The 23,045-nt window shown below is 49.2% G+C and overlaps 1 protein-coding gene across 1 annotated transcript in view; it reads left to right on the top strand.

The window, feature by feature from the left end:
- COL5A3 (collagen, type V, alpha 3) overlaps positions 1 to 21,192 on the top strand; it is a 43,940-nt gene extending 22,748 nt beyond the window's left edge. Inside the window, exons 32-67 of the mRNA XM_006875077.1 lie at positions 4,416 to 4,469; positions 6,652 to 6,696; positions 6,931 to 6,984; positions 7,076 to 7,120; positions 7,500 to 7,553; positions 7,652 to 7,705; positions 7,785 to 7,838; positions 7,962 to 8,069; positions 8,227 to 8,316; positions 8,565 to 8,618; positions 9,947 to 10,054; positions 10,177 to 10,284; positions 10,373 to 10,426; positions 10,991 to 11,044; positions 11,675 to 11,782; positions 11,857 to 11,910; positions 12,107 to 12,160; positions 12,270 to 12,323; positions 12,472 to 12,525; positions 13,038 to 13,145; positions 13,922 to 13,975; positions 14,169 to 14,222; positions 14,410 to 14,463; positions 14,554 to 14,607; positions 14,787 to 14,894; positions 15,045 to 15,098; positions 15,683 to 15,736; positions 15,914 to 16,021; positions 16,327 to 16,380; positions 16,466 to 16,501; positions 16,924 to 16,977; positions 17,581 to 17,800; positions 17,883 to 17,995; positions 18,462 to 18,530; positions 20,697 to 20,936; positions 21,046 to 21,192. Of these exons, the coding sequence (XP_006875139.1) occupies positions 4,416 to 4,469; positions 6,652 to 6,696; positions 6,931 to 6,984; positions 7,076 to 7,120; positions 7,500 to 7,553; positions 7,652 to 7,705; positions 7,785 to 7,838; positions 7,962 to 8,069; positions 8,227 to 8,316; positions 8,565 to 8,618; positions 9,947 to 10,054; positions 10,177 to 10,284; positions 10,373 to 10,426; positions 10,991 to 11,044; positions 11,675 to 11,782; positions 11,857 to 11,910; positions 12,107 to 12,160; positions 12,270 to 12,323; positions 12,472 to 12,525; positions 13,038 to 13,145; positions 13,922 to 13,975; positions 14,169 to 14,222; positions 14,410 to 14,463; positions 14,554 to 14,607; positions 14,787 to 14,894; positions 15,045 to 15,098; positions 15,683 to 15,736; positions 15,914 to 16,021; positions 16,327 to 16,380; positions 16,466 to 16,501; positions 16,924 to 16,977; positions 17,581 to 17,800; positions 17,883 to 17,995; positions 18,462 to 18,530; positions 20,697 to 20,936; positions 21,046 to 21,192 (2,841 nt within the window). The remainder of the gene's footprint in view (positions 1 to 4,415; positions 4,470 to 6,651; positions 6,697 to 6,930; positions 6,985 to 7,075; positions 7,121 to 7,499; positions 7,554 to 7,651; positions 7,706 to 7,784; positions 7,839 to 7,961; positions 8,070 to 8,226; positions 8,317 to 8,564; positions 8,619 to 9,946; positions 10,055 to 10,176; positions 10,285 to 10,372; positions 10,427 to 10,990; positions 11,045 to 11,674; positions 11,783 to 11,856; positions 11,911 to 12,106; positions 12,161 to 12,269; positions 12,324 to 12,471; positions 12,526 to 13,037; positions 13,146 to 13,921; positions 13,976 to 14,168; positions 14,223 to 14,409; positions 14,464 to 14,553; positions 14,608 to 14,786; positions 14,895 to 15,044; positions 15,099 to 15,682; positions 15,737 to 15,913; positions 16,022 to 16,326; positions 16,381 to 16,465; positions 16,502 to 16,923; positions 16,978 to 17,580; positions 17,801 to 17,882; positions 17,996 to 18,461; positions 18,531 to 20,696; positions 20,937 to 21,045) is intronic.
- The last annotated feature ends 1,853 nt before the right edge of the window (positions 21,193 to 23,045 follow it).

Raw genomic sequence — 23,045 nt, 5'->3', positions numbered from 1 at the left:
GCCCACTAGCTCAGGCACCCCTATAGTCACCAGAATGGAGGTACACAGACAGCAAGGACCAATGAACAGATACCAAAAGAAAAGAATGTCCACACCTTTATCTCAGCGGTTCCTGCCAGGCGTCTGTGGCCGTTCCAATCCTTCCCCGACATGGTCTCGCCCAAGATGGTGGCTCCTAGAGCAGCCAAGCATCCTGGACTAGAAAGCAAAAGATTTCTTGCTTCTGCCACAACTTCCCCCAGCTGTGAGCCTGCCAACCTTCTAAGCATTCTTTTATATGTGGTTCAGAGTTCTGGGACCAGCCCCTGAGCCTGCTTGGTCGGATATTCTGTGTTGTTGTTGGCAGAGCTCTTTGCTACACGTCCACCAGATCCGCCATCTTGTTTGTTCCTCATGTCATTCTTTTGCCCACACCTAATTAACAGTCATTTTTAAAGTGACTTCCTTTTACATATAGCTTTTCTATTTAAGAGAGTCCTGGGTATTGCAAATGACTAACACTCTGGGCTGCTAACCAAAAGGTGGGCACTTTCAGTCTTTGCATAGGTACCTTGTAGGAAAGACCTGGTGATGTACTTCCAGAAAAATCTGTCATCAAAGACCCTATGGGGACAGTTCCTCACTGACCACTGTGACATCACCATGGATCAGAGGCGACTCAATGACAACTTTAAAAATTTTTAAATGTTATATTGTGAATTGAGTGAAGGTTTACAGACAAGATCATCAGCTTTGCATTCAACAAATCATACACTTCATTTCATCTCAGTGATTGCAATTCCCTCCTCGGAGCAACAACAGTTTCCCTGCTTCCTCCCTATGGTTCCTAGTTCCATTCCCTCCTTCCATCTTCTCGCCCCTTCTTAACTTTGTCCTTAGGCACATGTTGCCCCTTTGATTTTGAATGATTGATCATTTCATGATGAGCATACCTTACCAGTGTTGTTGTCCCCTCCCACCCCACTATAAACCTATCTACTGCTTGGCTGAAAATTGGGCCACAAGGGTGTGTTCCTTTCCAGACCTGAATGGTGGTTGAGGGCCACAGTCTCAGGTTCCTCCGGTCTCTTTCTGACCAGTAAATCTGTTTATTATTATTATTAGATAATTTTGAGTTTTGTTCCACATTTTCTCCTACTCTATCTGGGACCCTCTTATGGGATCCCTTTTAGAGCAGTTGCCAATGGTAACTGGTCACTATCCAGTTTGTCTGGTCTCAGAGTCATGCAGACTGATATTCACATGGTCCATGAGTCCCTTGAACTGATTGATTGCAAACATCTTCAATTCTTATCACTCTTCTTTCTTCTGCACATGTACAGACCTATAGCTGCACTTTAGACAGCCGCTCACAAGCTTTCAAGATCCCAGATGCTACTCTCCCAAGCAGGATGTAGAACATTGTCTTTGTGGGCTATGTTATGCCAATTGACCATGGTGTCCCTTGAGATTAGGGTCCTGAGCTCCCAGGATCACTGACTCATTGTCTTAAGATATTTGATAATATGTTGGAAAACTTTTTTTTTTTAAATCATTTTATTGTGTTTTCAGTGAAGGTTTGCAAAGCAGTTTTAAGTTTCCTTTCAACAATTTCTATATGAGTTTTTCAGTGCCATTGTTTATATTCCTCACAATGTGTGAGCATTTTCATTATTTCCATTCTGGTTGTTCTGTGCCTATTCCTCTAGTCTCCCTGCCCTTCTACCATCTCAGTTTTGTTTGAAAGTAATTATTGACTGGTCTCATATAGGTGATTTTCAAAAGGATCACAGTACTTACAGATGATATGCATTCTTTCTGAGCCAATTTGTTATTTAGCTACAAGGTAACCTCAGGAGTTCAGTTCCAGGTTTGAAGAGTGTTTTAGGGCAACAGTCCCAGAAAGTCCTATAGTCTCAACCCGTCTAGTGGATCCGTTATTTTACTGTTGTTACTGTTCTTAGGAACTTGAGGTTCTCTTCTACAGTTTTTTCTCCCATTCTATTAGGGTCCACCATCACATCATAGTGTATCAGTTAAGTGGAGGTCAGCAATCAAAATGATAAATAACAGCAGCAGCTAACATTTCTGAAACATTTCCCTTCTGAATGAATGCACTGGACTGCAAAGTCAATTTGAACCACAAGGTTGCTGGTTCAAGCTCACCAGTTGCTCCTTGGAAACCCTATACAGGGTTGCTATGGGTCAGAACCAATTCAATGGCACTTAACAACAACAATATATGCCAGATACCACAGAAAGCACTTTTTATACACCATATACTTAATCCTACCCAAAAGCTTTTGAGGGAAGTATCGTTGCTATCTCCAGGCTATAAACAAGAAATCTGATGCTCATAGAGGTTAAACCATTTGTCCAGGGCCACCCACCTGGTCTAGTGGGTTTGGAATTCAGACTTCAATGATGCAGGCCAAGTCCTTGGCACAGACTTTGTGTCATACACAGAGTAGGTGCCCAGGGAAGGGGATTTCAGCTATAGTAGAAGTAGTCATATTGCTAGGTGTGGTTAGTAAGAACTTGATTCATTAGCAAATTTCTCTGTGTGTGTGTGCAGGCCCCTTCAAAAGCACAGGGGTTTGGGGACCTCAGATAGAAAGGGAAGGGCGATGGCCTAGAATGGGCTTTGAGGCTGGATGACACCACAGACTTGTTGGGTAATGAGGGAAGTATATCTCCTGATATGGACTTAGTCTGTATAGTGAAGGGCCAGAGGGAGATCAGATTCCTTTGCTGTCTTCCTCCCACTGTGGGGAGGGTCCATTCCAGGTGGGCAGGACAGTATGGGCTAGAGTTAGTTTTGTTGTTGCCATCAAGTCAGCTCCATTGATAGTGACCCTAGGTACAATAGAACAAGACACTGCTTGGACCTGCACCATCCCCACAATCGTTCCTGTGCTTGAACCCATAGTTAGAACCACTTGTTGAGGGGCTTCCTCTTTTTTGCTGACCCTCTACTTTACCAAGCATGATGCCCTTCTCCAGGGACTGGTCCTTCCTGCTAACAGGTCCAAAATATGTGAGACAAAGTCTTGTCATCCCCTCTTCTAAGAACATTCTGGCTATACTTCTTCCAATAGAGATTTGTTCATTTTTCTGGCAGTCCATGATAGGTTTAATATTCTCTGCCAGTTCCATAGTTCAAAGCCATCAATTCTTCTTCTGTGTTCCTTATTCATTGTGTAGCTTTTGCATGTACATGAGGCAGTTGAAAATACCATGGCTTAGGTCAGAAGCACTTAGTCTGCCGAGTGACATCTTTGCTTTTGAACATTTTAAAGAGAACTTTTTCAGCAGATGTGTCCAAGGCAATACACTGATTGTTTTCTTGACCACTGCTTCCATGGGCGTTGATTATGGTGTTAGTTTTCGCTGACATATATTGAGTAAACATCTGCTAGGAACCAACCAGAGGGCACTTAACAACAACAACAAGGCAGTGGTAACTCTGTGGTAGAATTCTTGCCTTCCATGAATGAGATCTGGGTTCGATTCCCGGCCAATACACCTCCTGCCCAGCTACCACCTGTCTGTCAGTGGAGGCTTGCATGTTGCTAAGATGCTGAACAGATTTCAGTGAAACTTCCTAATAAAAATGGGTTAGCAAGAAAGGCCTGGTGATATCCTTTTGAAAACCAGCCTATGCAAACTGTATAACCAATCATGGGGTCGATGCATGACTGGGCAGCATTTCATGCAGTTGTGCCTGGAGTTGTCACGAGCTGGGGGTTCACTTGATGGAGCTAACAATAATAAACAATCAGCTGTGGGGAATAGCACCTGTGGCCTGTATCCTAGTGGGAAATCCCAACATTGAATAAGTAAGCAAGGAAATAAGGTCATTTTAATACAAGTATTACAAGAACTCCTGATGTGGTGCTGTAGGATAAGCACCGCACTCCTAACCGCAAGGTCAGTGGTTCAAACCCACCAGCTGCTCTTTGGAAACCCTATACAGAACCTATTCCACAACATTTAACAACAAGAACAACATCATGCAAAAACAAAAGGGGTCAATGGCTTGAAGGACGTGGTGGTCAGGATGGTGACAGAAGACCTCTTTAAGGAGGTGACATCTGAATGAGGTCTAAATGGTAAGGGGTAGCTCACTTTGTGGAAACCTGGGAGAACATGATTCTAGACAAAAAGAACAACCAGTGCAAAGGCCCTGCGGCAGGAGTGTATGGTGTACCTGAGAAACATTGAAGAGGCCAGTGTGATGGCAGAGGAACGAGAGAGTGGGGAATGTGGGAAGAGAAGAAGGCAAGAGGCTGCCTTGGAGGAGGCTGGGGTTGGAAAGACCAAGGGAATTTCTGGAGTCAGTGGCCCGGAAAGGGCTTCAAAAAAGTGGTGTGACTGGACTGGGTATGATGCCACCTCCTCAGCCTATCTCTTCTCTTCTGATTTTCTTGTCTCAGGGATCTGTTGGATTTCCCGGGCCACTGGGACCATTAGGAGAGAAAGGAAAGCGGGTGAGTCATGATTTGGGACCAGGGCAGAGGGAAGGTCCTGTCTGACCTTGTGGCTGTGTTTGTACCTGACCTATTTGCATACATACTCCTATGTTCATGCAGAATACATGTAAGGTATCACACACTACATGCAGGGCACTGCCCTGTATACCTGTGAGCTCAGGTGTGATTGTGTCTTGTAAGTATGTAGATCAGAGGGGGTTCAGTGTTGCTGTCTGAAGACCTGTGTCTGGGCAAACAAGATCATGGACCTGCATGTATGTGTATGGCATAGCATGTGAGGAGTGTGTGCATACATGTAAAAGGATATGGATTACACAGACGTATTTTTGTATACACTGAGTAGGTATATGCATGCATGCATTATATTACTGTGTGTATATTGTAACTGTGTAAATGTCCATTGGGTATATGCAACTGGATCTATGTGTAGTGGAGTCCCTGGATAGCACACATGGTTAACACACTCAGTTGCTAACCAAAAGGTTGGGAATTTCAGTCCACTTGGAGATTCCTCCAAAGAAAAGCCTGATGATCTAGCTACAAAACACTCAGCCACTGAAAACTCTACAAAGCCCAGTTTTGTTCTGTACAGAGTTGCTATGGGTCAAAATTGACTTGATTGATGGTAACTGGTTGGTATATGTATACTGGTGTATTTATCAGGACAGTGGTTACGAATCCGGCTGTGAACCACAAGGTCAGCAGTTCACAAGTACCAGCTGTTCCGCAGGAAAAAGATGAGGCATTCTGCTCCCGCAAAGATTTACAGCCTCGGAAACCCTGCACAGGGTCGCTATGAGTCAGAACTGACTCCACTGCACACAGCTACCATGTCCTCATACGAAGAAAAACATGGCATCAGGATTTGAGGGAGGTTCATTAACAACCTGAGATATGCAGATGATACAACCTTGGTTGCCGGAAGAGAAGAGAACTTGAAATACTTACTGATGAAGATCAAAGACTACAGCCTTCAGTATGGATTTCACCTCAGTGTAAAGAAAACAAACATCCTCACAACTAGACCAATAAATAACAGCATGATAAATGGAGAAAAGACTGAAGTTGCCAAAACATCAGTTTGTTTGGATCCATAATCCACACTCATGGAAGCAACAGTCAAGAAATCAAACGATGTGTTGCACTCGGCAAATTCGCTGCACAAGATCTTTTTAAAGTGCCCAAGAACAAAGATGTTAGATTAAGAAATAAGGTGTATCTGACTCAAGCCATACATAGTATTTTCAATTGCCTCATATGCCTGTGAAAGTTGGGCAATGAATAAGGAAGATCGTAGAGGAATTAAGGCATTTGAGGTGGAGCAGAATATTGGAAGTACCACAGGCTGCCAGAAGAACAATCAAATCTGTGTTGGAAGAAATACAGCCAGAATGTTCCTTAGAAGCCAGGATGGCCAGATTTCATGTCATACTTTGGACATGTTATCAGGAGGGACCATGGTAAAACAGAGGGTCAGCAAAAAAGGGGACGACCCCCAATGTGATGGATTGACACAGTGGCACCAGCTATGGGTTCCAGCATGGCAACGATTACGAAGATGGACTGGGGAGTGTTTCGTTCTGATGTTCAAAGGTCACTATGAGTCAGAACCAACTCAACAGCACCTAACAACAATGTTCTCTTATGAATCCACGCATGTGTGTGTTCACACTGGGTATACACACGTGCAAGGGGAAAGGATATGATGAGCTCCAAGTGTCAACTTTAAGTTGTGGATTGCTAAGTGCATGGTGCGGAGTCCTGGTGTGGCACTGTGGGTTAATGCGCTAGATTGCAAAGTCAGTGGTTCAAGCTCACCAGCCGCTCCTCAGAAACCCTATACAGGGCCACTATGGGGTCGAAAGCGACTCAACGGCACTTAACAATAGCAAGTGCATGGTGTGCTCTGTGACTGTGACAAGTGGAAGTCCATGTGAACATACTAGCTTGTGTGTTTGGGCTTTGTATGTGTGTAATGGTATGGTTGTATGTATCACTAGGTATCTGTGATCATTGTGGGGTTTTGCATGTAAGTGGTGTGTGTGTGTGTGTGAATAAAAACTTGTGAATAATTGTGTGTAGACATCTTTCTAGGTCTGTAACTGTGCATTTGTGTGTGCGTGTCATATCTTTGTACCATAACTCCCTTTTACCTCTCCCCTCCCAATTTCCTTTTCAGGGGAAGGCGGGGCAGTCAGGGCAGGAAGGAGAGCGGGGACCACCAGTAAGAGAATGCCCTATTATGGAGAGCTGCTACCCCCACACCCTGGGCCTGGGAGGGGAGCAGGGCTGCAAAGGGGGGTGCTGGAGAAGAGAGGTGGTGGAGAGGTTATGCCCGTGTCCCCAGAGGGGCAGGAGCAGGGCTCAGGAAGATGATCCATTCAACTTGGATGCCGTGGTCTCATCTCCTAGCCCCTCCCCAACTTCTCATTCTAATCTTTACCTTTTTCCTGCTTAGGGTTCCCGAGGAGACAGGGGCCAACCAGGTGCCACAGGACAGCCAGGCCCCAAGGTATGGGGTGGACACCCAGATTAGCTGTCTCTCTCCCAAGTTTTCCCAGTTGGGTTTGTTCTGGGCCTGAGTCTCATTCATTCTATCCTAGGGAGATGTTGGACAAGACGGGGCCCCGGGGGTCCCTGGAGAAAAGGTTAGTGTGTGTGTGTGTTTATGTGTGTGTAAGAGAGAGAGAGATGCTGGGCGGGGACAAGCCCAGGGGATGGGGAAAATGACAATACAGTGGAAGCAGAACAGCCTCTGAAGCTATAGAACTGTGAGTTTAAACCCTAGCTTTGACACTCACCAGCTGTGTGACTTGGTCAAGTCACTTAACCTCTCTGTGCCTCAGTTTTCTCTGTAAAATGGGATTGTCCACAGTCCTCACCCCAAAGGGCTGCAGTGGCAAGTGAAACAATGCACTGTGTATCGAGTGCTTGGCCTTGTGCCTGGCATACAGTAAGTGCTTAATATGTACAAGTTTGTCATTACAGACAGGAGGGATTGGATAATGACTTCTGGTCCCATTTCAGGGTCTTCTCGGTCTGCAAGGACCCCCTGGATTCCCTGGGCCAAAGGGCCCTCCTGTGAGTAAACTCACCCTGACTGAGGACTGGGTGGGGGACCCACAGAGTGGGAACACTTGTATCTATGCTCCAATTCTCCCTCTCCCCTTGTCTTGCAGGGCCCCCAGGGAAAAGATGGGAGACCTGGACACCCTGGACAGAGAGGAGAATTGGTGAGTGATCCCCTGACCCCTGACCTCATGAGGTCCTCCCTTTCCTCCCTGCATGTGACATCCCACTTTGTCTCCCCAGGGCTTCCAAGGTCAGAGAGGACCACCCGGACCCACTGGTGTCGTGGGACCTCAGGTCTGAGTCACCTGCCCAGTTTTGCCTTGCTTTGGGGGAGATGCTGGGGGCGGGGAGAAGCTGGGCTCTCAAACAGACCTCCTCAGGCAAACCCAATTTAAGATGAGTCTTGTTCCTTTTCAGGGAAAGACAGGAGAAGTGGGTCCTCTGGGTGAAAGGGGGCCCCCAGGCCCCCCTGGACCTCCTGGTGAACAAGGTCTTCCGGGCCTGGAAGGCAGCGAGGGGAACAAGGTAAGACCCTGCTCCACAGAAGATCTTGGTTGAGGACCCCCAAAGAGCCCCTCAACAGCCCCAACTCATTTCAGGGTTCCGGTTAACCTCGTGGGGGAGGGGCGCAGATTCACAGACTGGGGAGACACTCTGACCTTCATTCTCTGCACTCCTGCAGGGGGACCTGGGACCACCAGGACCTCTTGGGAAGGAAGGGCCACCTGGACCCAGGGGCTTCCCTGGGCCCCAAGGAGCCCCTGGGGACCTGGTGAGTAACCCTTGGAGCCCCACTTGACAGGGCCTGGCTGGGCAGGAGGGAGAGAAGAAAGAGGGCTCAGAGGGGCAGTGGTGATGGCATGCTGGGTGGGGCAACTGCTGAAAGTAAAAGGATAGCAGCTGGTAACCTGGAGGAGGCGGACTCCCCACCTCAGTGCCCAGTCCCAGGAAGGAGATGGGGGCTGGGAGCCTCCTGGGGGCAACCTGGGGGCTTCCTGAATGAGTCATCTCCTCCCTCAGGGACCTACTGGTTTGAAGGGTGACAAGGGCCCCCCAGGCCCCATCGGAGCCAATGTAAGTATAACCCCTTCTGCTGGGTGAGGGTAGGGTATAGGGGACTTGGGGTATCTGGGAAACGTTGTCATGGCTAAGTACCCCTGTCTCTGGAGTCTAACAGGCCCGGGTCACACCTCATTCTGCTACTCACTAGCTGGGCAGTCTCATTGCTCTGGATCCTCAGTTTCCTTATCTGTGAAATGGGCATGATGATTACTGTAGACTTCAGTGAAATGATCCATCCAACAAGCACCTACTGAGTGCCAGACATCAGCAGATTGTTGTTGTTGTTGTGTGCCGTGAAGTTGGTTCCAACTCATAGCGACCCTGTACAGGGTTTCTGAGGCTGTAAATCTTTACGGGAGCAGAAAGCCTCATCTTTCTCCCACAGAACAGCTGGTAGTTTCCAACGGCTGACCTTGCGATTCGCAGCCCGATTCGTAACCACTACGCTACCAGAGTTTAGAAACCTCTTTTCTCCCAGAGCTTACACTTTAATGGGAGAGACAAAGGAGTCATCCAAAGACTGACTACTGTCACCAACAACATAGAACAAAGGGGTAGTGGGGAGAACATGAGGGACAGCTGTTTAAATGAACAGACCAGACTTCTGGAGAAGGTGACATTTGAGCTGAGACCTAAAGAAGATGAGGGAGGAGCCAAATGGGTATATGGGAGAAGAATATTCCAGACAGAGGGAACAGCAGATGCAGAGGCCCTGGGGCAGGAGTAAGCCTGGTGTGTTTCAGGAACTTGGAGTTGCCCAGTGAGGCTGGGAGCACTGTGGGAGAAACAGTGCAGGGAGATGACTGGGACAGGACTCTGTAAGTCACTGTAAGGAGACTGGCTTTTCTTCTGAGTGGGTGGGAGCAGCTATGGTTTGTGGGTTGTGGGTGGAGGAGGAATTGACCTAACTCAGATGTTCACAGAACCCTCTGGCTGCTGTAGTTAGGGGAACAGTTAGATACAATGCTGATAGACACCCATCTCCAATGTTGTTAAGTGCCGTAGAGTCGATTCCAACTCACAGCTACCTTGTATAGGGTTTCTGAGGAGCAGCTGGTGGGTTTAAACTACCGACCTTGTGGTTCAAATCAACTTTGCGGTCCAGTGCTTTATCCTACAAGGCCACACCAGAATTCCAAGCCCAGCTGCTAGAAAACCTTCCATAAATGAGAGATACGTGTGGCATTGTAGGATCAGCACTGGACTGTGAACCACAAGGTCAGCGGTTCAAACCCACCAGCCGCTTCTCAGAAAACCTACACAGGGTTCCTGTGAGTCAGAACAGATTCAACGTCACTTAACAACAACTCCTGTTATTATTTCTGACTCTTCATTTTCAGGGTTCCCCTGGTGAGCGGGGTCCTGTGGGCCCAGCAGGAGGCATTGGGCTTCCTGGTCAAAGTGGAGGCCAAGGTCCTGTTGGCCCCACAGGCGAGATTGGATCCCCAGTAAGTGACCTGCCCCCCATCCCATACCTTGAGATCCAGACCCTTACACATCAGAACCCATGAGGTGTTAAGTCCTGGCCCCTGACACACCCTTTCCCACCCCTTCCAACTCCCTCCACCAGGGTGAACGTGGATCCCCAGGACCTACTGGCAAAGATGGGATTCCAGGGCCACTGGGGCTTCCTGGACCCACTGGTGCTGCTGGACCCTCTGGCGAGGAAGGGGATAAGGTGAGGGGCTCAGGAGAGCAGAGGGCCAGGGGGAGGGTGGAGAGGGTCTGGAGAGGCCGGGTCCTCCCTTATCCTGTTTCCTCTGCAGGGGGAAGTGGGTGCCCCAGGTCACAAGGGGAGCAAAGGTGACAAAGGGGATGTGGTAAGTGGGGATCCAGTTGGTCCAGGGTAGAAGGGAATCTGGGCTATGGAAGGGGATGGTGGGGGCCCCACAGTGTTCCCTGCCTTCCTGGACCCCATCTTGACATCTGCAAGGAACAGAGCCCCTCAAGTTACCTTGAGTAAAGAGGCACAGAACCCAACTACAGACAGAATAGCTGGGCTCCAAATGAACCGAAGGGTTACCCTCTCCTCTGCCTTTCATTGATGGCACACATATCTCTCTGAGTGTGTCTCTGGCTCTGAGACATCGAACCCCAACTTCTCTTCAGGAACTTCAGCTCCAGTGCCCAGCAGCAGACAATCAGCTCAGTCCCTGGGTCTTTGTGGAATTTCTGGGGAAAGGTCTGGGAGGGCCAAGCTGGGTGCATATGTCCATTTCTGATCCCAACAGTTGGTTGCTAGGGAGACAGGGTTGGGAGGATGTAGTCAACTCATCCTGATGCAGTAGATTTTCTAACTGGGCAGGGAGGTAGGGAATTAAATTCCTAGTACATCCCCTCAATTTTGAACCTGAGGGGTTTCTGAATATTGTTCTGTTCCCCAGGGCCCACCTGGACCAACAGGGATACGAGGTCCTGCAGGACACCCAGGCTCCCCAGTGAGTGTTCTGAGCTTTGTGACCCTCTCGGGATCTCTGATAGGAAGGGAAAGTATTCGTCAGGATGACTCAGTTTCAATCTTAACCCCAACCCTGGTCTATCCCTGAGTGCCAACACCCAGTATGGACTCAGCTCTGGAGTTCCAACCTCAGTTCCAACCTTGAACCCCAATCTCAACTCTAGTCATGACCTGAACTTCCATCCCAACTCCAAAACCCATATTTACCAATCCCTGAGTTAGAACTAACCTTACTTAACCTCTAACTCTGACCCACTTTCCAGTGCTGACTTCAAACCTGAAATCAAACTTTGAATCTGATCTTGGCTGCAACTTCCAACCCAATCATAAATCCTGTGTCGATGCCATTAGAACTCTGTTCACTACTGTAAACTCAACTCCAAATTTGACTCAGCATCCAACACTAATCTCAATCTTTGACTTAACCTTTGACTTCATTTCCAAAACGTGATCCTTACCCAGACCCCAAGGCTAAACTCAACTCCAACCCTCCCCAAACTTAATCCTAACTGGGACTCCAGCCCTTAACTTCGATCCTGACCTTTGATCTTAACCCCATCCCCAGTCTTCGAACCCAACCCTAACTATGCCTCTGTCCCTGTCCTCCTAGGGAGCAGATGGTGCTCAGGGGCGCCGGGGACCCCCAGGTCTCTTTGGCCAGAAAGGAGATGATGGAGTCAGAGGTTTTGTGGGACTGATTGGCCCTCCTGGTCTGCAAGTGGGTATCAGAGTTAGAGTGTGATACCTCTGGTTCTCTCACCTGGTGTGACAATCCTGTGTGTTTGTTCACAGGGAATGCCAGGCCCTTCCGGAGAGAAGGGGGAGGTTGGAGATGTAGGATCCATGGTATGGACATCAGGGAAATGTGGGAGGGGTGGGGTCAAGGTTACAGGGTAGGGATGAAATCCATTTGGGTGATCATAGAATACTCTTGTCATTTCAAGGGTCATGCTACCCACCAGCATTAAGGGTGGTGTCTATAGTCATTGGAGCCTTTTGGGGGATCATAGAGCCACTGAACGCTATTCTGACCTTCCCATAGGGTCCCCATGGAGCTCCAGGCCCTCGGGGTCCCCATGGACCCAGTGGATCAGAGGTGAGAACTTTGGGGAGCAGCATGCCTCAAAAGTGGGAGAGCCCATTTCCTAAGAAGGGGATGTCTAGATTCTCCACATCCTCACCTCTGCTCCTCGCTGTCTCTCCAGGGCCCTCCAGGGCTGCCTGGAGGAGTTGGTCAGCCAGGTGCTGTGGGAGAGAAGGTGAGACCAGGAGAGAGAGGGCGGGTGGGTGGGGACCTGCATGGGGAGGGAGAGGGGAAACCAGTCCTGATTGAGGGTGGCTGTCCTGGGGAGCTTCTCCAACATCTGCCAAATGGGATCCCTCCCCACTCCACTCTGTCTCCTGCAGGGTGAGCCAGGGGAGGCTGGAGACCAAGGACCCCCAGGAACCCCAGGAATCCTGGTGAGAGACTGGGATCTCTGGTCCCTGCATCCATCTCATAAAACCCCTGACTCTTGGGCACTGGGACCATCTTAATCTCTGGGAAGTCCTAGTTTACCCACTGATGCCCGACCTATGGTCATCCCTGGCGCTCTTGATGGAAGACCCCTAGGTAGTGTTAAGTAGGGCTTCTACATTATTTTTCAGGTTGTATACTGTACAACTGTACAAAGATTCAAGGTCAAGAGGTGTAGTGGGGCTCATCTCCAAACCATGAGCCCTGGCTTATTGATAAGCTACTCAGATGGGGGGCCCTCTTTAATTTGCTCAAAGGTGGCCCATGACACTCTTGCCCATGACCTCTGGGTAACTGGACCAATCTATGCCCCTAGAAGTCCTAGGTCTCTATGACCTTTGACCTTTGAGCAGCCTAGACTACTCTGACTCATGACCCCAAGAAGTTCCAGATATGCTAACCCTTAATCCCTGGAGAGTTTAGGCTACTCTAAACTTTGACCTCTGTTTCTGCAAAGGGTCCCAAGGGAGAAGTTGGTGAAAAGGGGGACTCAGGCCCAACTGGTGCTGCTGGACCCCCAGGCAAAAAAGGCCCTCCTGGAGAGGATGGAGCCAAAGGGAGTGTGGTAAGTCGTGGGGAGACATGGGGGCAAAGGGGAGGTGGAGGCAGAGGGATGAACACACTTGGACACTCCAACCTACTCCCCAACGTTTAGCCAGGGATCTCGTGTTTGAATTCATTGACCCCCCTGAGCAACCCAGAACATGGATTAATGAATGAACCAATCAATCTAACAACATAAAAATACAGTTGTTGTTGTCAAGTGCCATCGAGTTGATTCCGACCCATAGCAACCCTGTACAGGGTTTCCAAGGAGTAGCTGGTGAGCTTGAACCAAAAAATACAGTAGTTATACCTTATTGCATGGAGTATAGCTGACTTTTCCACTGAATTATTCTCAGTGTTGGAAAGGTCAAGGGATGAGGTTGAGATGGGCATTTGGCATGGGATGGAGGTTTAGGCCCTTTGGCCATTGAGCTGAGCCTCTTCAGGGGGTAGTGAGGAGTCCCAGAATCTGTGGGACCTCAATTTGGATCTCATCGCTTCTCCCGCTTGCTGTGACCCACTTGTGCTATGAGTGATGGTCCCTTCTGTGAGTCCTGAGCTGGAGGCTTCTGGGAGGATGAAATGAGATGTGTGTCAAAGCCTCAGCTCAGCTCCTACCCCATCAACCTCCGCAATGTCTGCTCTACCAGCACAGAGATGTTGGGTTTGGTCCTCAGCCCTGGTCAGCGGTTATAGACACCTAGGGTTTCTATGGGTCATTTTATCTGTTCAATGAATGAATGTATAAATGCTCAATAATTCAGCAATACGATTATTAATTACTATGTGGGTTAGGGTCCCACAGGGCTCCCAGGAGACCTAGGACCCCCAGGAGACCCTGGAGCTATGGTGGGTATGGTCCCAGTCGCCCCATCTCACCCAACCCCAAGCCCAGTTTTTTCCCTAACTCTGTCTCTATCTCCCCAACCCACAGACCTGGGCAGGGTGGGTAAAGTTAAATCATTCTCACTCTTCTCCATATTCTCAAGTATACCCATGACCCCTCCCAACTCTATCCCCCCCCCCCCCCCCACCCACACAGGGTATAGATGGTTCCCCAGGGGAGAAGGGAGACCATGGTGATGTTGGGGGTCCGGTGAGTGGGGGAACAGAGGCATGGTGCTGGGAGAGCGGGGTATGTGAATGACTGGGGAAGATGGGAGATGGCTGGTGTGGGGGTGATGTTTGGGGAACGCTGTTTTCTGACCAAAGGCACCCTGAAACATGGCATTTGCAATAAGTAGTAGCTAATGCTATGGCTGTTGCTGTTACAATCTCTGTAGGGCCCGCCTGGTGCTTCTGGGGAACCGGGCCCCCCTGGGCCCCCTGGCAAGAGGGTAAGTATCACCCACTTCCTGGATACCTGACTCCCACCTTTTCTCACTCACCTGACTGGCTCCCTACTCACACTATTTTTCCTTCTTTAGGGTCCGTCAGGTCGCATGGGTCAGGAAGGCAGAGAAGGGCAGAAAGGTGCCAAGGTGAGTGCCCCCACCCCACACATTGACCCTTTAGCCAAACAGTGAAGCCATTAGGATGGAGAGGGGACCTATGACCACCACAGGTAGTCCAATCCCTTCCCCTCTTGATGGTTCTTGCTTCTTGTTAGAAGGTAGCTCTCTCCTGACTCTTTGTCCTCCCTTGGCCCTGTCTGTTTCAGGGGGAGCCAGGTTCTGACGGCCCCCCAGGGAGGACAGGCCCAGTTGGGGCACGAGGACCCCCTGGGCGTGTTGGGCCTGAGGGTCTTCGAGGGATCCCTGGCCCTGTGGTGAGTTGGGTGGAAACGTGTGGGCAAAGGCTGGGGCAGTAGATGTGTGTGCTCTTAGCTAATTTCTCATGTAATTTGGAGGAGCTGACCTTGATGGGGCTGGGGTTCTGGCAGGGTGGGACCTCCCTCCATGTTCTGTTTCGTCCTCAGGGTGAACCAGGCCTCCTGGGCTCCCCTGGACAGATGGGCCCTCCCGGCCCCCTGGTAAGAGACTTCCTTGTCCCTGAGGACTTAGTGCTGAGGACTATATGCAGTGACCATTCAGTGACTATCAGTGCTGACAATGCAGGCTGACATTCACTGACCATCCATCTGACTGTCCATCCAACCAGCTATCCTTTGATCATCCATCACAATGACCTGTACTGACCACCAGATGGACTCTCCATCTTGATGGTTTATACTGACCATCATATGGACCTTCCATTTTGATGGTCTGCACTGGTCACCACACTGACTCTGCATCATTTACACTGACCACACCTACTAACTTGATGGTCTACACTAACCACCACACTGGTCCTCTATCTTGGTTCTCTACACTGACTACTCATGTTGACCTTCCATTTTGATGGTCTACACTGACTTTACATTTCATGGCCCACATGGAGCATCCATATTGGTCTTGAACACTGACCATCTTTTAACCAACCGCCTCATCATCCCTCATCAACCTCTCCTGTACATTGTCATAACCACATCCCTAGGAATTTCTTCCTACAATCACCCACATGAACCTTGTGAGTTTACACTTGAGAATCACTAACTGACCCTTACTTATCTTCCAGGGCCCCTCTGGCCTTCCAGGACTGAAAGGAGATGCTGGTTTCAAGGGGGAAAAGGTAAGGCTACCTCATTTCATTCTTCTCCCCCACTCTCTATACTCCCACCTCGACCTCCCTTCCTGGCCAGAGGGATTAGGAAACTGGGGTCTCCTTTGCTCCCAAACTCATTACTCCAGGAGAAAAATCTCCCAGCACCCCACTTGTTCCCCCATATATGCCTCTTCTGTTTTCTAGGGCCACATAGGATTAATAGGCCTCATTGGCCCTCCTGGGGAAGCCGGCGAGAAAGGTGATCAGGGATTTCCAGGCGTGCAGGGCCCCCCTGGCTCCAAGGGAGACCCTGTGAGTATGTGCTCTGTCCTGAGTGGAAAGAGTCTGTTCAAAGGAGAGGACAGAGAAAGGGGAAGCACAGGATGGACTTGTGTACAGACTGTGGGTGTGGAGATTTGGGAACCTCCATGATTCTTACAGGGTGGAGAGATAGGAATTGGGAATGATAAGGGTTATGTCTGGAGAAAATGGGGGTTTATATTTAGGGACTTGTGGGTTGGAGGCTGTGTCTAGGGGCTGGAGATTTCTTTTTGGGGAGATTGGAAACTTGTTTGGGGAGAAATTTATCAATTCTTCACTTGATGTCCTTTCTCCAGGGTCTCCCTGGACCTATTGGCTCCTTGGGCCACCCTGGGGCCCCTGGTGTGGCAGTGAGTATAGGGCGTTTGTGGGGTGGGGTCCCCCTTCCCAGAAAGCCAATCCAGGATTCCAGCTCTTCCTGTCTCTACCCCACAGGGCCCTCTGGGACAGAAGGGATCAAAAGGGTCCCTGGTGAGTACATGATGCTCCCTTGGGCTACCATATTCCAGCTCCTTCTCCTCTACTTTGCTGGGACCCTTGATGTCTCCTTATGCATTAATTTATTCATTCAATCCTACCATTGTATTCCATCAAATCTAAGATGCTATCAGTTTCAAGATGCATCATTATTTTACAAATGGCCCAGAAAACAATTCTGTCAAGGAAACTATGACTTGCTGAAGATGTTAAGATGAATGCTGATTTCAGAGATGTTAAAATAGGGGCGGGGGAAGTGCGTCTTATACCCAGTGTTGAACAAAATATGTCCTTCCCCAAGGCTGTGTGTGTGTGTGTGTGTGTGTGTGTGTGTGTGTTGTGTGGTGGTGGTGATGGAAAGGGCCCTCCCACCCCTGGTCTCCACAGAGCCACCCTTAAGTGGCCTCTCTCTGCAGGGATCCATTGGTCCCCCAGGAGATACTGGTCCACCCGGGCCTCCTGGGCCCCCGGTGAGTTTCCCAGGATCTGGGGAGGTGGGGAGGACAGGGACTATGTCTGCATGTCCCCACTGGGTCCTCAGGGCTGACAGTAGTTCTTAGAGCATGTAGCTGGGGAGGGCAGTTCCTTGAAAGTTCGGAAAGGCCTGGCCTCCAAGAGAGGTGGGGAGAGTGAGGGGGCAATCTTACTAGAGAGCTGACCTGGCTATCTTGGGTGACTGTCTCCACATCATCTTGCTCTGCCTCTCTGTCCATCTTCATCTATCTCTCTTGGCCTGTTGCTGTTTGTCTGCTTGAAACCTTCCCAACTATCTGTTTCTCTTTCTGCTGTCTCCGTTCTGTTTCCGCATCTCTCCTCTCTGTCTCTCTCTCTTTCACTGTCTTATTACTTTGGCCTCTCTGATCTCGGGGTCTTTCTGTCTCTCCTTTCTTGGTGTCTCTCTGCGTTTCTATCTTTTCCTTTCCTGTCTCTGTGCCTCCACTCTGTGGCTCGTGGGTCTCTCCTACCACACCACACCCCTTGTCCTCTGCTCCTTATGTCTCGGGTTCCCTCTGGATCTCTTCCTTCCCCACCTTGTTTGTCTCCATCTCCTCTGCTTCTAACCACATCCCCAGGGTCCCCCAGCGGAGCTGCGCGGGCTGCGCCGTCGTCGGCGCTCCCTCCCACTTCTGGGCGGCCTGGACGAAGCCACAGCGGGCGGCCTGGAGGAGGTCTTAGCTTCGCTCACGTCTCTGAGCTTCGAGGTGGAGCAGCTACGGCGCCCGCCAGGCACAGCCGAGCGCCCCGGACTCGTGTGCGGAGAGCTGTATCGCAACCACCCACAGCTTCCGGATGGTGAGCTCCAACCCTCCTCGGGTGGACTGGGGGATCAGCGGGCCTCACCCTCACTCACCCACCTCGCCTGGCTTTGCGGCAGGGGAATACTGGATTGACCCCAACCAAGGCTGCGCAAAGGATGCGCTCAGGGTTTTCTGCAACTTCACGGCAGGAGGAGAGACTTGTCTGTACCCGGACAAGAAGTTTGAGACGGTGAGTGCCGCTGGGGTGGGCGGAGTGAGGGCCTGGAGACAGAATCTCTGCTCTCGGGTTCTTACCTTCTGTGGGGGTGACAGACAGGAAAACGAATAAAGGAATCCACAACACTGGACACGCTCAAATAGTGCTTCTATGTGTCATGCCTGTTCTAAGCACTTGAGCGCATTGACTGATTGAGCACCAAGTACCTGGTGATGGTGGTTCTATGTCACCACCCAGATGGGAATCCTGAGGCCTTGGGCATTGTCCATAGCAGCCTGGCTCTCTGAGTTCCCAGCCTTCACCATGCGGATACACAACCTCTAACTTGCTACCTTATAAGCTCTACTTGCTTTCCAAGCTGCAGGCTGGAAAGTGAGATCGCATGGTCCCCCAGAAATCCTGGGGTTCTCCATCAAGGAGCCCCAGACTGGGCACCAAAGGTGTTGTCAGCTCTAGTGACCCTTCTTCCCTCCCCCAGGTGAAATTGGCCTCCTGGTCCAGAGAAAAGCCAGGAAATTGGTACAGCACATTCCGGCGGGGGAAGAAGGTGAGTCACTGGAAGCAGAGGTGGGGGAGACTATGGCAGTCAGCAGGAACCAGCATGGGGAAGGGGGGGAGAGGGTCAACATGAACAGGACTGACTGGAGCTGGCAGGCTGCGAGTGGGGCAGTACCTGAAGGCCTTCTGTTGGAAGATTTGGGTTAGCTGGTTAGAGAGAGCCAGGAAAAGTGGTTCAGGTAGAGGGAACCACATAGGCAAAGGTCCAGAGTCAAGAAAGGGTTGATGAATTTGAAGAAGAAGCTCCTCATTCTGCCCTAGAGAAGGGGGAATGTAGCAGGAGACGAGACTAGGGACATGGATGAAGACTTGATCATGAAAACACTTGCGAGAGAGGGACCCAGGTCCAATTTTTTTAGTTAGAGAAATACATCTGGGGTTGATGTGGGGAGTGGCCTGGGGCCTTGAGATCCAAAGGGAGGCTGGTGTGGTGGTGTAGGAGAGCAAAGAGGGGTTCTGGACTGAGAGTTTGATACTGCTAGGATGGAGAGGAAGGCATGACTTGGAGTAATGTTTAAAAGGGCACATCAGCCAGACTTGGTAACTAAATGGAGTAGGGAAGGAGTTGGGGATGATGCTCATGTTTCTGGATTGGATGACTGGTGTCTGGAAATACTCTCTGAGATGTGGAGATTAGAGGAAGGGCAGATTTGGGAATATTGGGTTCAGATTGAGGGAATATGGGGTTCAGATTGAGATTCATTTATTTAACATAGATATGGATGCTGGAGTCCCGGTATAGCACTGTAGGATAAGCACTGGACTCTTAACCACAGGTTGGTGGTTCTAACCCACCAGCTCCTCCTCAGAAACCCTATACAGGGTCACTAGGAGTCGGAACCAACTTGATGGCACTTAACAACAACATGTATACTAAATAATGAGCACATAGTAGCCAATACAATACAGTTCCTGACTTCAGGAAGCTGATATGGTAGTGAGAGAGACCTTCAATAACCCAGAAAACAAATACAGCTCTACTGTTATGTGACGATGTGTCTTGGTTTGAATTCCTCCAAAGTGGACTTGGAAGCAAGAACTCAATTGCTAGTAGTTAATCTACAAGGTGATTTGGGGAATGTGGAGAGGATACAGGGAAAAGGAGGGAGCCAAAAAAATGTGTTGGCAATCCAGTTATCTCAGGCATGTTATATTTTAAATGTTTTATTTAACCCACTATAAAAAAAATCATATTGTCTCCATCAGTTCTTCAAAATGTGTTTATTTTACATTTACAGCACATCTCAACTCAGATGATACATTTCATTAGAAATACTTGTGCTATTTTTAGATTTCATAAAATCTACAATTGGAAAAGTAGATTCACGGACTCAAGTTTCAAGTTGATAACTGGCTTGAGGTTCAATTATTACTTATAAATAAAATTTAAAAAACAAAAACAACTCAATTCTTTAGTTTCTCTGGACACATTCTAACTGTTACTTGTGGCTACCATATTTGACAGTGGATAGGACTTCTGGTGTGGTGTGTAGGATCACCACTGGACTGCGAACCACAAGGTTGGCAGTCAAACCCATCAGCTATTCCACGGAAACCCTATATAGGGTTGTTGTGAGTTGGAACTGACTCAGTGGTACTTAACAATAATAACATAGACTATTCCAGGGAGTCCTGATATGGTGCTGTAGGATAATGTGCTGGACTGTAAGGTCAATTTGAACTGCAAGGTTGGCAGTTCAAACTCAGCAGTCATTAATAGGAAACCCTATACAGGGTCACTATGAATCAGAACCAATTCGGCAGCACTCAGCAACAGCAATAGTTAGGAGATGATTAATTTCATAGGACTAGGGAGTACAAGAGGATGATTTGAACTAGAGGTGGAATTGTGGGTTCTATGTATAGATGAGGATGTTTAAGACCATCTGGAGATGGTAAGCCAAGGGACCAAGATTTGGGTGGTCAAATGAGCCAGTCATAGGAATCTATTAGATGAAGAGACAAGTGGAGCAGAGGCGCAGGATTTCTCTTAGGATTCTACCTTGGATGACTGGGTGGCTGGTGGGGCTGCCCCCAAAATGGGGACATGGCAGAGGTGGCAGGTCTGTCGATGAATGGAGATTCTGGGAGGTGGATTCCTCAGAAAGGGTGGGGGTAAATGAAACACCCCAACTTCTGCTTTGCCCCACCCCAGTTTTCCTATGTGGATGCTGATGGGTCCCCAGTGAACGTGGTACAGCTGACCTTCTTAAAGTTGCTAAGCGCCACAGCCCACCAGCGCTTCACCTACTCCTGCCAGAATTCAGCTGCCTGGCTGGATGAAGCTGCAGGTGACCATGGCCGTTCCCTCCGTTTCCTTGGAGCCAATGGAGAAGAGGTGTCCTTCAACCAGACTGCAGCAGCCCTCATCAATGTCCCTCATGATGGCTGTCGGGTAAGAGGGAGGGGTGGAGCTGGCCATAGTTGGGGGGTGGGGAGAGGCGGAAGGCCTCGGCTGTCGTTCCTGACTCATCATCCATTCATCCATGTCTTTTTGTGGACAGCTCCGGAAAGGACAAGCAAAGACCCTCTTGGAGTTCAGCTCTTCCAGAGTTGGGTTTCTACCCTTGTGGGATGTGGCGGCTACTGACTTTGGCCAGACAAACCAAAAGTTTGGGTTTGAGCTTGGTCCTGTCTGCTTTAGCAGTTGAGAGTTTGGGGAGTGGGAGGGACAGTGAGGGAGCCCCACAAGGGGCACATTTGGTGCTGAGGCTATGAAGCCGCCATATTTATCATCTCCTGCGACTGTGGAACCAGGAGAAGGTCTGCTCAAGATGGTCAAGAAATATTTCTTCTCCCTTCCAGAGGGTTGGGGACTTGATTCCCCTGAACCAAGAGTCTAGCCTCCCCACCTCCCAGATGGCCTAACTGATTCTTTCCCCCTCTATTCCAACACAGCCCTTGACTCCCTATCTCTAAACCTCCATGCAATGAACTTCTAACTCAGAGCTGATGAATGGCCCTCAGGTCTGCCTCCCCCTACTCAATCAGTGCCCTCAACACCCTTTGGTGCTACCCTTCCCCATAGTTAAGCACTGGATGTCTCCTGATCCCATCCCCCAAGGCTGAGATCCCTTTGTTCATTTCTATTCCCAAGTGGGTCCACAGTGAAGGGACTGAAGTCAGACCACAGAGGGAAGTAAGACTTTCCTTGGCTGAGTTGGGGGCTCCTTCCACTGCCTCAGCTCAGTTCTGGATACTCCCCCATCTCTCCAAGTTCACCTTGCTATGCCAGGTGGTTTGGGGACCAAGATGGTGGAGATGAATCAGGATCCTAATGGTGCTGCCCTATTTATACTTGGGTTTGTATTAAAAGGGAAAATCCCCTCTGTTGTATATTTAATCTGCTTCCTCCTTAGGGAGGGCTGGGATATGATGAGAGAATCCCAGTGCCCCTCTGACCCAGGCCACAGGGCATAATTGGCATCTCAAATCTGAGAATAAACTGGTGAACTGTGTGTTCTTGTCTCTGCCTACTTCTTTCATCTGGTGATGCCCAGGGTCTGACTCGTGTCACCTGAGGCACCTGCCTCTGCCCCTCTCAATTGAGTAGGTGTGTCCTTTGGTGTGGAGATAGCTTTGGAAGGTCGAGTATATGAAGGGTTTAGAGTTGGATGTTGGGCTGAATTGCATTAGGGTTGGTTGGAAGAGTGGGATGAACTTAGAGGTAAACAGGGGTGGCTGGAGTAGGAGGTTGGCAGTTTGTTGAGTCAAGATGGGACCAGTTGTGATGAGAGCTGGGATTGGATGGACTTGAATTGGAGATTGAATGTTGGGTTGAGTTTTTTGACAGCTTTATTGAGATATAGTCTATATAACACATAATTCACCAGTTATAGTGTACAATTCATTTTTCCTTCATATACTCATAGACTTGTGCAACTATTATCTAATATAAATAAATTTGTGAACATTTTCATGATCCTCCAAAGAAATCCTAAACATTAGCAGTCACTCTCTCTTTAGCTACCCTCCTCTGCCATGCCAGAGTCCTGGTGTGGTGCTGCAGGATAATGCGCTGGACCGCAAGGTCAGTTTGGGCCACAAGGTCAGCAATTCAAACCCACCGGCTGCTCCTGGGGAACCCTTTACAGGGTTGCTGTGGGTCAGAAGTGACTCAGTGGTACTTAACAACAACAACTCTTCCACTCCATAATAACTATAACAGAAACATCAAAAACTGTTGCCTTTGAGTTCGTTCTGACTCATGTCCACTCCGTGTGCTACAGAATGGAATTGATCCATAGAGTTTTCTAGGCTGAGATCTTTATAGAAGTGGATTTCCAGGCTTTTTTTAATGGTTAATCTCTCCAAATCGCCAGCCTTTAGGTTAATCTCTCTCTCGATGGATTTGCCTTTTCTGGAGATTTCATATGAATGTTGTTGTTGTTGTCAGGTGCCATCAAGTCGGAACCGACTCATAGCGACCCCATGCACAGCAGAACGAAACAATGTCCGATCCTGGGCCAACCTCACTACTGCTGCCACACTTGAGTCCATCAAT

The sequence above is a fragment of the Chrysochloris asiatica genome, unplaced genomic scaffold (assembly GCF_000296735.1).
Source record: "Chrysochloris asiatica unplaced genomic scaffold, ChrAsi1.0 scaffold00312, whole genome shotgun sequence".
Classification (NCBI taxonomy): Eukaryota; Metazoa; Chordata; class Mammalia; order Afrosoricida; family Chrysochloridae; genus Chrysochloris; species Chrysochloris asiatica.
The sequence above is the reverse complement of the archived record's forward strand: the minus strand, read 5'-3'. Positions and strand labels throughout refer to the sequence as shown.